Genomic DNA, 14,263 nt, shown 5'->3' on the forward strand with positions numbered 1-14,263 from the left:
TGTGTGTGTGTGTGTGTGTGTGTGTGTGTGTGTGTGTGTGTGTGTGTGTGTGTGTGTGTGTGTGTGTGTGTGTGTGTGTGTGTGAAGGGCATACTAAGAGCTGGCTGGTTTGGTGTAATCATCCACTCCAGTGATAGTGGCCTTGCAGAAGAAGCAGTCCTTGTTATTCATCAAGTGCTGATTGATACAGGCCCTGAAATAAAAAGAGAGTGACATTTAATCATTTAAAGAGTGCTGAGTCACGTCACAGCGCATGTAATCCGTGCTACGCTTCACTGGAACAATGTAAGCAACTCCAACACAAACCAACAAGGTGAACGGATTCAATTTTGAGAGCACAGTTTTCAAGCTCAAACTTATGATATTTGTATCGTGACATCTTCAATGCAGGGTGGAGACCACAACTTTATCCAGTGCTAGTATTTCAGGCTGTTTTTATGTTATATATACTGTAAGTAATGAATAGAAGCGTTTAACAGCATGATGTAAATCTCCTAAATGGAGGAATGAATAGTGTTGATAGTGTTTGGCAACCACTCACTTGCAGGATTTGTGGGAGCAGGGCTTGAAGATGGCTGATATGGAGTGTGCATAGCAGATCGGGCAGAGATCATCCTCACTGGGTGGCTGTGAAGGAGAGAGATTGTGATTAAATACATTTCAGAAGCAAATACATTGTGCGCTGACTTCCTGTAAGACATTCCAGAATCAATATCATCCTGTTCAGAAAAGGACATTAATGACCGAATAGGGTTTTTGTCTTTGGACTGAATTAATTTAATGTTGATATGTTATATAATTAAAGTTTTATTTAAAGACAGAGTAAAAAAAATAAAAAATACACTACCCAGACTATTAATAAAATTTACTATTTCATTTTAATTTTGCACTATAACAACTAAAATAGCTTTATAGTATTTTAATAATCATATATTTAATGACTCATCATCATGTACCTGCTAAACTCATCTATAAATATGTTAGAAATATGTTATATCTTATCCTACAGTGAACAGCCAAACACTTTTTTAGTGAATTTTTGGGACATCGGGTCACCCCGAATGTCAAAGGTGTCCAGATGATGTCCTACTTTTACAGTATTTTCCAAGTATGCATCAGCGAACTAATATTAACCAGAATTTATTGTGCTACAAAAGACCTCATTTGACCTAACAGATTTTCACCTGCACAGCATGCACTTTTTTGTAATTAGTAGCTAGAGAAAATAGCTTGAACCCTGACCCCTTAAAAATGGGCTAATGGAGCTTCATTAGTATACAAGCATCTAATTAATGCATAAACCTTATTACTACACATTCGAGGCAGGAGAGAGTACAGCACGGTAAAGGAATACTTCACACAAAACATCTATAAATCCATTAATTTCTTTCTAATCTCTGGGTTAATTGAAGTCATATGAACCACTTTAATGGAGATCATATGGGGCTTTTTGTAATTTTGTCAGTGGTCCCCATGGCAGCAACTCAATGCATTTAGGCATCTAGAAATGTTCAAACTGAGCATCAGAATGGGGATGAAATGTGATTTAAGTGACTTTGAATGTGGCATGATTGTGGTGCCAGACAGGCTGGTCCGAGTATTTCAGAAACTGCTGATTTACTGGGAATTTTACACACAACCATTTCTAGAAAATATCCAGTGAGCTGCAGTTCTGTTGATGCCAGAGGTCAGAGGAGAATGACTGGTTCAGCTGATAGAAAGACAACAGTAACGTCAAACCTTGAAGCAGAAGAGCATCTCTGAACACTCAACATCCAACCTTGAAGCAGAAGAGCATATCTGAACACTCAATACATCAAACCTTGAAGCAGAAGAGCATCTCTGAACGCTCAACACATCAAACCTTGAAGCAGAAGAGCATGTCTGAACACTCAATACATCAAACCTTGAAGCAGAAGAGCATCTCTGAACGCTCAACACATCAAACCTTGAAGCAGAAGAGCATCTCTGAACACTCAACACATCAAACCTTGAAGAAGAAGAGCATCTCTGAACACTCAACACATCAAACCTTGAAGAAGAGCATCTCTGAACGCTCAACACATCAAACCTTGAAGCAGAAGAGCATCTCTGAACACTCAACACGTCAAACCTTGAAGCAGAAGAGCATCTCTGAACGCTCAACACGTCAAACCTTGAAGCAGAAGAGCATCTCTGAACGCTCAACACATCAAACCTTGAAGCAGAAGAGCATCTCTGAACACTCTACACGTCCAACCTTGAAGCAGAAGAGCATCTCTGAACACTCAACACATCAAACCTTGAAGCAGAAGAGCATCTCTGAACACTCAACACATCAAACCTTGAAGCAGAAGAGCATCTCTGAACGCTCAACACGTCAAACCTTGAAGCAGAAGAGCATCTCTGAACGCTCAACACATCAAACCTTGAAGAAGAAGAGCATCTCTGAACGCTCAACACATCAAACCTTGAAGCAGAAGAGCATCTCTGAAAACTCAACACATCAAACCTTGAAGCAGAAGAGCATCTCTGAATGCTCAACACATCAAACCTTGAAGCAGAAGAGCATCTCTGAACGCTCAACACATCAAACCTTGAAGAAGAAGAGCATCTCTGAACGCTCAACACATCAAACCTTGAAGCAGAAGAGCATCTCTGAACGCTCAACACATCAAACCTTGAAGCAGAAGAGCAACTCTGAACACTCAACACATCAAACCTTGAAGCAGAAGAGCATATCTGAACATACAACACATCAAACCTTGAAGCAGAAGAGCATATCTGAACGCTCAACACGTCCAACCTTGAAGCAGAAGAGCAAATCTGAACGCTCAACACATCAAACCTTGAAGCAGAAGAGCATCTCTGAACACTCAACACATCAAACCTTGAAGCAGAAGAGCATCTCTGAACGCTCAACACGTCAAACCTTGAAGCAGAAGAGCATCTCTGAACACTCAACACGTCAAACCTTGAAGCAGAAGAGCATCTCTGAACACTCAACACATCAAACCTTGAAGCAGAAGAGAATCTCTGAACACTCAACACGTCAAACCTTGAAGCAGAAGAGCATCTCTGAACACTCAACACGTCAAACCTTGAAGCAGAAGAGCATCTCTGAACACTCAACACGTCAAACCATGAAGCAGAAGAGCATCTCTGAACACTCAACACGTCCAACCTTGAAGCAGAAGAGCTCCAGCAGCAGAAGACACACCGGTGACACTCCCATCAGCTGAGAACAGGAAACTGAGGCTACATTTCATACCAAAACAGGACAATTTAAGATTGAAAAAACATGGTCGGGCCGGTTGCATAAACATAGCCATTGTGTTAAGAGAGTGTGTTAAGTTCTAGTATGACCCACTAGCAGATAGCCAGGGGCAGTCAGTCTTACTTTTCAGTAACAAATTAGGCCAATCTATGTTTTTTATGTAACTGAATTAGTCTTAATGAAAAAAAAATTGATGTCTAACTTGTAGACTAGTCTTAGAGGTTTATGCAACTGGCGGTCCGATGAGTCTCGGTTTCTTCTACAACGTTCAGATTGTCGGTTCAGAATTTGGTGTAAACGACATGAAAGCATGGATATATCCTGCCTTGTATCAGCGGTTCAGGCTGCTGGTGTAATAATCTAGGGAATATTTTCTGTCTACACTTTGGGCCCCTTAGTACCAATTGAGCATCATTTAAATTACACAGCCAACCTGAGTTTTGTTGCTGACCATGTCCATCCCTTTATGACCACATCTTCTCAAACTGGTTCCTTGAAAAGGGAGGTTTGCATCATCAATCTCTGAGAAAGTTATCAGCACCTTGTTCAATCTAAGCCATGAAGAAATAAGGCAGTTCTGAAGGCAAAAGGTGGCCCAACCCGGTACTAGAAAGGTGTACCTAATAAATTGGTAATAAAGTAAATTATTTAAAAAAAGTAAAATAATTGAGTGTATATATATTGGCTGGAACAAAATCTGAGCCCTCCACATCATACTATTGTCATTCCCTCACAAACTGCATCTCCCATAACTCACTGCCCGGACGGACATCCATTATCACATTCACCTGTGTCTCATTATCTTGTTTAGCTCACCCCATATAAGCCTGGTTTTCTCATTCATTATCTGTAAAGTCTTTTTTAATGTTACACTGCAATTCCGAGCATTCTCCCTGGTTTCATGTCTCTTGGTTTTGGATTTCTTGCCTGTTCCGTGGATTACTCTTTTGCCCGTGTTCCCTGCCTTGTTGTGTTTGTTTGTATGGACTGCCTGCCTGTACTTTGGATTACGTCTTTGGATTACCCTGTTCAATAAATACTGCATTTGGATCTTCAACCTTCTTGTTTAGGAGCACTTTGTGACAGAAGCCTTCAGAAATGACAACAAACTAGAACACACATGTACAAAGACAAGGTCTTAAGATGCTTATTCCCTTTTGGTGACCCCGACATACTCACTTTTGTATGTAACACTGGGGAACAGAAGATTCAATTGATAATGAAATTGATTTAAAAAAATAAATCAAATCTGATGCCCTGAACCTATGTTTATTAAACACCTACCTCTCTCTAAGACGTTAACGTGTTTAAGTGGCACCAAACTTGAATTAAAACCTTAGAAAAGTAGGGAAATATTTATAGAAACTGTAGGTTCACACAAAATTAATTTTTACACTTCCTAAATAAAATGTGTGTTGCTTTTCTGTGAAAAATTGTTAGGGTGTTCTAGTTGGTTGTTATTTGGTTGCTATGTGGTTGCTGGGGCAGTACTAGGTCTTTGGCAAGCAATTAATAAAAATAGATTTGTATCTAATCCAAAAATCTATCACGAGACCAACTCCTGTCAGTTGGCCTCGTGACTCCCAATAGACAGATTTCCAAAAGCAGCCACACTAAAGGGAGATGAATATTCTCCTTCCATCTTTTATCCCGGAGTCACACGAGAATCCCGTAATCTCGACCCTTTCATCCCAAGGCTTTCCTCAGCTGGGAAGGAGAGAAACATGGCTGCAAGTGTTGATTGAGTTCTTTGTACTGATTTCATGGGGAGTGCGGAGGAAAGCCTGCAATGACAGAAGAGCAGACAGGACTCCATCCCTGCCAACCAGCCAGAATCATATACTGTCATCTAGGGCTGCACAATATTGAAGAAAACTGCTATGTGCGATAACTTGTTAAATAATTCAATATTTGATATGACTGATACTAAAATTCTTTAAAGGGGACCTATTATGCAAAATTACATTTTTGACATTTGAACATAATAATACACTTTTTTTTTTATAAATCCTCATAAAACCTCAACAGTCTCATAGAACAAACCATTTTTATTTTCTGTACAATGTGATGTCACATTTATGCGTAGTATAACACAAACATCCAACTTTACGAATAGCATGTGGAAACTTTAGCATGTGTAAATTAGTTATAGATCAATATTTTGGCCAGATCAATTATTATAGCCGATATTTAACTACTTTGATACTACTACTACTACTACTATTAATAATAATAATGGACAATTTATTATTTTGTATAATATTATTACAACAATTTCTTTAGCAATTTAATGACATATGTAAAATAACCAAACTAACACTTTGTGCACATTTCATGCTATGAGTTTAGGGGAAATCTGCAGTGGAACAGGTTTAAATATGGGAATATATCATCGCTGTCGGCCGGAAACCTCATATCTCCAAAAATGCTAGTATTCTCCAAGTACACTAAGTATTTAAAAATAATAATAATTAAACACTGCATTGTCAAAGTTGGTATTGTGGCTTTATTTGCGGTCAGACACTTGTGTCATTACCAAAACATTTTACCAAAATCAAGCTCAAATGCAAGCCTTAACCCTAACAGTAATGATTTATAGAAAAAAAGTCAATATATGGAGATAAAAGGTTTCTACCCAACAGTGACGATATGTTATATACAACTATGGGTGCTAGACACTTTTTGCTAGCTGAAAGGATTAGTTATTAAGTAAAAATATTTGATAAACAATGTATAGTACTTCTCATTTCAAACATAATGGCTGACCAATCTATGTTACAATCTATATTTTCTAGTACTCAAACCCCCATTCCACAATTCTTTGAGGCCTCAACAATGATTAGATGTTGTAGACGGACAGTACTTGATTGACAGACCTGTATGAAAGGAAGCCAAGGGCGCAGAGGACAGGTTCAAGTTATTGGGATCCTTTTAACATGAATAGTTTAACTGTCCGACCCAGCCAAACTGATTAAAAACAGAACGTGCGTCGGAGAGCAGAGCTTCAGTTAATTTTAAAGGGCACTGTGCTGACACAAGCAATTTTGGAAAGTAAACCATTGATATATCCTCAGTTACGCAGATAGCAGGGCTATCGGGTTCTTCATCAGCTTTTTGTGCGATTCTTTGACGTGAACGGGGCCTTTTGTTTTTATTTCTGGTCTTCCCCAATATCCTTCCATTCTCAAAGTCAAACTTTGTACCAAGGGGAATGATTGGGTTTCTGTTTGGTCTCTAAGCTGAGATGAAGGAAATACAAGCCCCAAAATCTCATTTACCCCCTCCCAAGTTCATCTCTTCTGAGCTATTACCTTCAGATCTTGTGTCTGAGTAATGAGGGAAGATATCCACTATCCCGAGGTAATTTGCAGGAGCAGACAGTGACCTTGACTGGCCTGGTTCATTTTGGTTCAGGGTGGCCTGATAAGAACTCAATTCGTTTTGGTGTTCTAGTCTGTGAGAGCAAATTAACTGAGTAATCAGTCAACGCCAAGATGGGACTGTGTGACTGAAGGTGCAGTCAAATTGGTGAAATTTCGCAGGCGAAATCCAGTTATTCCAATATATAATATTCCAACAGAAAGCTGCTTAGTTTGAAAGTGACTTCAGTGTGAGCTGTGCTTCATATTGCATATTGCAACACTATTGACAACCAACTTTGGCATTAGCTTCTTTCAGACAGTAATCCAAGTAAATTACCGTAAAATTACCCAAATTACTTTATCGGTAAATACACAGTAAAGACTTTATGTGTGAAAGGGGCAATCCCAAATTGAGGTTTACCAATCGGAATGAGAATAACAGCCATTCTAAAAAACAAAAACAAAAAAATACTGGAAATCTGAATCAAATCATTACAAACAATTCCTTGGTGACATTAACTGAAAAGAGAAGTTGATTCAGAGGCAGAACAAGTTCTTACAGACAAAAAACATGATAATATATGAAATTTATTTATATTATACATATTTATATTATATTATATATTATAATTTATATAGATATAAATATTTTGGAAAAATATGCACCGAGTTATTTGAATGCGTACACCTCACTTTTAAAGAATGCTCATGTAAAACTGTCATTTTAGATTGTTTTGTTGTGAAAACTGCCGATAAAGCTCCATTTCTACAGTAAATGGAATTGTAACCTGCAGAGATCAGCAGGAACTGGCGACTCCATTTATTCATTGCCACAGGTCATATATCCCCTCTCCAGTCTGAGGGAATACGCTGAAGTGGCATTACTGCTGTACACTACCGTTCAGTGCTCTATGTATGATTAGATATGCTGCCATACGACCTTGAACAAAAAGCCACCTGGTCACTAAAATTCATGAAATTGAGACAATATATCATAGACACGGAGGGATACATTGTAAAACAACGGTCACAGGACTGGATGGCTCTATAAAAAAGATGAATAATAATATCAAGAATCTGTTGTTTATTTCTATGAAAATACAGTTAAAAGGATCTAACTGAGTTTTGAAAAGTATCTGTGAAACTTTCACTAGCATTTAAAAATATAACCATTGTGTGTCTATAATTGAATTTGCCAAATGCCTGAATATTCCATGTCATTCCATTCTCCAAACTGCGTGTCCTATGTAGGCTTCTATGATACTCACTCACTCACTCACTCACTCACTCACTCACTCACTCATTGATTCACTCTCAAATTTCAAATTCAAATTCAAATTAGCTTTATTAGCATGACTGTGTAACACAATGTTGCCAAAGCATCAACATATTGTATATAAATAATAAAACAAACAGTAAACGTATAAATCATGTCATATGTAGCATTGTAAATAGAAAGATAGATAAACACAATCTATCTTAATAAATAGATAAATAAATACATTTGATCACTCTAGAGAATTAGCTGTCTCTGGCGTTGTGAATAGCTAGCACATATTTACCCGCTAGTGCAGCTGTATTAACATCATCTCCGAGTAAGAAGGACATTTTTCCTTCAGAAAGTGTTCCTCATCCTCTATGTGCTGTAGATCACAGTGTCTACAGATCCTCTGCTCTCTCTCTGTCCATGTTTGTCTATGTCTTCCTCTCTCTATCTCTAGATCATGGTCACTTAATCTGTATTTGGAGAGGATTTGTCTTTCTTTAACATGTTTAATAAATAGATAACTGGCCAATTTAGTGGTTCTATTGAGGGTCGAGTAACATTGGAATTTATTCTGGAGGTCAAAATGAGCTTTTAGTGATTGATCATGAGTGTCTTTTAGATGTGTGTGTATTTCTTTAACAATAGTTTTGGGGCTGTAGCTGTGGTCAGCCGGTGGAGTAGTCTGATGGAGGAGTTGAAGAGCGAGTGTGTTTAGAGGAGGAGGTTCTGCTGAGCTTTCATTGGTGAGGAGGGCTTTATATTGGACTGACTCTGGATCAGACTGATGGAGGTGATGCCAGAACTGAACACATCTCTTCTGGATCTCGATGTTCAGCGGGTACAAGCCTAGCTCAGCCCTGCAGGCGGCAGTGGATGTGTTTCGGTGAACCCCTAAAATATTTTTGGCAATTTCCAATTGTAATTTTTCTACTGGTGTTTTATCCCAATTTTTTTTAAATTTGTACTGGTCCCCAAATTTCACATCCATGTAAAATAATTGGTTTTATTATTGAATTATATAATTTGATCCAGGTTTTAATAGGTAATTTTAATTTTAAGCACTCACTCTCACTCACTCACTCGCCTCACTCACTCACTCACTCAATCACTCCCCTAACTCACTCGACCCACTCACTCACTCACTCGCCTCACTCACTCCCTCACTCACATCACTCACATCACTCCCCTCACTCACTCGACCCACTCACTCACTCACTCACTCACTCCCTCACTCACTCACATCACTCCCCTCACTCACTCGAACCCACTCACTCGCCTCACTCACTCCCTCACGCACTCAGTCGCCTCACTCACTCGCCTCATTCACTCACTCACTCAAGCAACTCACTCACTCACTCACTCACTCACTCACTCACTCGCCTCACTCACTCACTCACTGGACCCACTCACTCAATCACTCACTCAAGCAACTCACTCACTCGCCTCACTCACTCACTCACTCACTCACTCACTCAAGCAACTCACTCACTCACTCACTCCCCTCAATCCCCTCACTCACTCACTCACTCACTCACTCACTCACTCGACCAACTCACTCACTCGCCTAACTCACTCACTCGCCTCACTCACTCACTCACTCACTCACTCACTCACTCACTCACTCACTCGCCTCACTCACTCACTCACGCGCCTCACTCACTCACCTACCTCACTCACTCACTCACTCACTCACTCGCCTCACTCACGCACTCACTCACCCATTCACTCGCCTCACTCACTCACTCGCCTCACTCACTCACTCACTCACTCACTCACTCACTCACTCGCCTCACTCACTCACTCACTCACTCACTCACTCACTCACTCGCCTCACTCACTCACTCACTCACTCGCCTCACTCACTCACTCACTCACTCACTCACTCACTCGCCTCACTCACTCGCCTCACTCACTCACTCACTCGCCTCACTCACTAACTCGCCTCACTCATTCACTCACGCACTCACTCACTCACTCACTCACTCGCCTCACTCACCTCACTCACTCACTCGCCTCACTCAGCCACTCACTCATGCACTCACTCACTCACTCGCCTCACTCACTTGCCTCACTCACTCACTCGCCTCACTCATTCACTCACTCGCCTCACTCACTCGCCTCACTCACTCACGCACTCACTCACTCACTCACTCGCGCACTCACTCTCTCACTCACTCACTCACTCACTCACTCGCCTACGCACTCACTCTCTCACTCACTCTCTCACTCACTCACTCACTCACTCACTCACTCACGCACTCACTTGCCTCACTCACTCACTCACGCACTCACTCTCACTCACTCTCGCACTCACTCACACACTCACTCTGACTCACTTGCCTCACTCACTCACGCACTCACTCACTCACTCACTCACGCACTCACCCTGACTCACTTGCCTCACTCACTCACTCACTCACTCACTCACTCACTCACTCACTCTCACTCACTCACTCTGACTCACTCACTCACTCACTCACTCACTCACTCGCCTCACTCACTCACTCACTCACTCACTCACTCTCACTCACTCACTCACTCACTCACTCACTCACTCACTCACTCTGACTCACTCACTCACTCACTCACTCGCCTCACTCACTCACTCACTCACTCTGACTCACTTGCCTCACTCACTCACTCACTCACTTGCCTCACTCACTCACTCACTCACTCACTCTCTCACTCACTCTCTCACTCACTCACTCACTCACGCACTCACTCTGACTCACTCACTCACTCACTCACTCACTCACGCACTCACTCTCACTCACTCACTCACTCACTCACTCATGTATGTAAACTACATGCAATTATGAAGCAGACAGTGTGACGATTCAGTCATTTATAGGCTTGTTTACAGGCGCTTCATATTTTTTTTTTTATATATATTTTTTTTAGCTGACGCTTTTATCCAAAGCGACTTACAATTGCTATATTTCAGAGGTCGCACGCCTCTGGAGCAACTAGGGGTTAAGTGTCTTGCTCAGGGACACATTGGTGTCTCACAGTGGATTCGAACCCAGGTCTCTCACAACAAAGGCATGTGTCTTATCCACTGCGCCATCACCACCCACAATCAAAACAGCAAATAATCAAATAATAATTTCACAGAGATGCTTATTTAAGATGTGTGGCTGTCCTAAAGGAGATGGATACTAAAAAAAAAAGACATTTCCAGAAAAAGAAAATAATGTTGAATTATTCATATCCAAGTAGATTGTTGTCTCTACCTTTCGTAATGTTGATGAGATTATGGGACTGGTTTAACAGAGGTCTGTAACTATTGCGTAGGCACCAAACAAATAAACAAACTAACAAAAAAAAAAAAAAATGTTGGGCCAGACGTGTGACTGCTTTTCAGTCAACTATAGAAATATCTTCACCAGTCAGTTATCAACACTGATACACGCACTGTGGAAATAGGTCAAGTGAGGAATGAGAAGCTGTATTCAAATCAAGCAAAATTATAATATTTGGGTTATTTGCCAAGTCGATAGAGAAAATCATCTACTCGTTCATGTGAAGAGACACTGAATAGGAAGCAACTGCTGACAAACTTGGTTATTTTCCTTTTCCATATACTTTGAGTTGAAGTAGTTTCAACAATGGATTGCAAAGTGGTAAAGTGTGTAGTGTTATTTGTATGCTATTATTTATTTATTTATTATTAATATTTTGAATAGGCTTTTATATTTTCAGTTTTCTTTTAATTGTTTAATAGTTGTAGTAATTTTATGTGTTTTGTCAATTTTATATATATATATATTGTATTTTACCCATTTTTACATATTATATTTACAACATTTTACAGCAAATTTTGACATTTTGAAGACACAACTTGCTTAACGACAATCACTGAATATCATTTATTTTATCATGATATTATCACAGTTCAGTTCATTTATTTTAGTTTATAAAAATGTTTTTTCAATCAACAGTTTTCATCTTATTTTTAACTCCAACAATAACCCTCTCTAGTCAGTTTCATTCATTGTCTTATGTAACGGCCAGGCTGAAAGTAAATAAGTAATTCTTCTCTGGACTTTTGGGTCACCAAGAAATGTCAATCTCCGCTCACTTTAAAGCCGGCTGGAGAACTTGTGGAGAGAGGAGGCAGACACTTTTGCTGTGGGAGTGAAAATTGTAGCTCTCTTCACAGCTAAAGTGCCATGAAAAACGAATTGGCTCAATATGCTGTCAAAAATGCCATAACTCCATCCTGAGTATTCAGACGTTATGTTTCCTGAAGTGAATATAAGTGTTATGACGGCTAAATGTGTAGCCTGTGCAGGAATGGATTACACTGGCGGTGAATCTCCGATGGAGATTTGTCAAATATGTGTAGGAGTTGATTTCCCAACTGGAAGCCAGCAGCAACAGATTCAGAAAACATGCAATATTCCTCCACCACTCCAGTGTATCATTAGTTTGTTTTTTTGGAGCAAACAGATTTTGTAAGCTCATGGCCACATGAAAACTGAAATCTAGGACATGGCTCAGAGTGGAAATAAGTCTGGGAACTTCAAAGCGCTTCAAGTGAGTTATAAAAGTGACCTCTGGTCAGGCAACCACAGTCACTTCAGAGAATATAGAGTTATTTCCATGACAATTTGGCTGAATACTGACATGTTTTCCTTCCTGCTGTACAACAGAAACCGTATAAAATGTGTTGGCCTGCCTCTACCACTAGAGAAGTATAGTCATTATACAAGAAAAAAAAGAAAGAAATGAAACTAGATGTGAGTGGTTTTCACACTGTACCAACTGAAAATTGTAACTCTTTTTTTTTTAACAGAATTTTAACAGAATTTACTGAATTGCTAATCAAACTCAGAGGAAATTCAACATAGGAAATGCATTCTGGGAAAAATAAATATTTTTAGGGCCGTCAATTTAACAATTTTGGGAGGTAATTGCTCAGTCAAATTTAAATACATAAATGGTAGTGGAGTGATTGTGCTTATTAAATGATTTAGTATTTTTAGTAATTTTTGTTATTACTAAAAATACTATTTAATAATAGTAACATAGAAATGTAGACTAAATCGTCTAACTAAAAGTACTAAAATGACTAAAACTAAAATACAAATAAATTAAAGCTAAATAGAAAAAATTAAAATAATATTTAAAATTCCTAGCATAAACTAAAATCAACATAAATTCAAAATTAATTAAAAGCCAATTTAAAATATTAATAAAAACTATAATATTATATAAATAATAATAAAAAGAACACTGGTATTGACGTGAACCTACATTAATAAACGTTGTGAAATAATTGTTCATTGTTATTTATTGATATACAGAAACTTGCAATTTCTGTAAAGCTGCTTTGAGACAATGTGTATTGTGAAAAGCGCTATACAAATAAATTTGAATTGAATTGAATTGAATTGAATTGATCACTAATGCATGAACTAATGTTAACCAACTGAACCTTATTTGTGAAGTGTTACACATTTATTATTTCATGTGTAAAATAATTGTATAATACAGATATAATGGCCCAAACTGTATACGGACACTTAAATTTATTTTAAATTTAAAATTATATTAAATTTATAAAAGAAAATATTGTTAAATTAAATATATAACAAAAAAGAGGTAATTATTGTAGAGAATGATAGCACTAACCAAAAATAATATTCACCAAATAAAGTTTGTCTGAACTTGAAAAAAGTAACTGAAATAATTAAGTTTAAGTACTAAAACTTAAATAAAATTACATGAAACCTAAATATATATAAAAAGAAAATAACAAAAGCACATACATTCACTAATAAAAATAAATAAAAAATAATATATATATATATATATATATATATATATATATATATATATATATATAAATTAATTTTATAAATTAACATTACAACTGAACACATAAAAATACTATAATCACACGTAAATAATACTAAAATATCACTGGACCAGAGCAGGTCGGTCGGGGCACCGTGTGTCATATGTTGCCATGTCATATTTAGTTCAGTCAACACAAACAGAGTGAAAACACACCAAGTGTAGGTGACGTGACCTATTTTTCCACTCTTTTAACACTGAGAGACGGATGGAGAGGGAGTGTACGGGACGACAGCTTCGCATGGCTAGAAGAGTGAGAGGTAATCAGACACTGTTTTACAGCATCAGACTGTTCCTGCACACGGTGTTACTGTGGCAGAGGAGCGTGAACGGTGTCAGCAAGTGTGGAAACAGTCAACTAATGACATGTTAAACTCCTGTTCTGGCAAACAATCCTGAGGCCTAAAACATTCTCTATAGGACACAAAGCTTCAAGAGCCGTGATCATTCAGATAACACGCTCCTCTGAAACAACTTTCTTTGACATCATTAGCCTATATATATATATATATACAT

The 14,263-nt window shown here is 38.5% G+C and overlaps 1 protein-coding gene across 1 annotated transcript in view; it reads right to left on the reverse strand.

The window, feature by feature from the left end:
• The window catches only part of rnf123 (ring finger protein 123), a 158,864-nt gene that overhangs the window by 2,930 nt on the left and 141,671 nt on the right, over positions 1–14,263 (reverse strand). Inside the window, exons 38-39 of the mRNA XM_077226997.1 lie at positions 542–627; positions 95–193 (exon numbers count right to left, since the gene is read on the reverse strand). Of these exons, the coding sequence (XP_077083112.1) occupies positions 95–193; positions 542–627 (185 nt within the window). The remainder of the gene's footprint in view (positions 1–94; positions 194–541; positions 628–14,263) is intronic.

The sequence above is a fragment of the Siphateles boraxobius genome, unplaced genomic scaffold (genome assembly GCF_051911475.1).
Source record: "Siphateles boraxobius isolate OS27281-9 unplaced genomic scaffold, OSU_SipBor_1 13, whole genome shotgun sequence".
In the NCBI taxonomy this organism is placed as follows: Eukaryota; Metazoa; Chordata; class Actinopteri; order Cypriniformes; family Leuciscidae; genus Siphateles; species Siphateles boraxobius.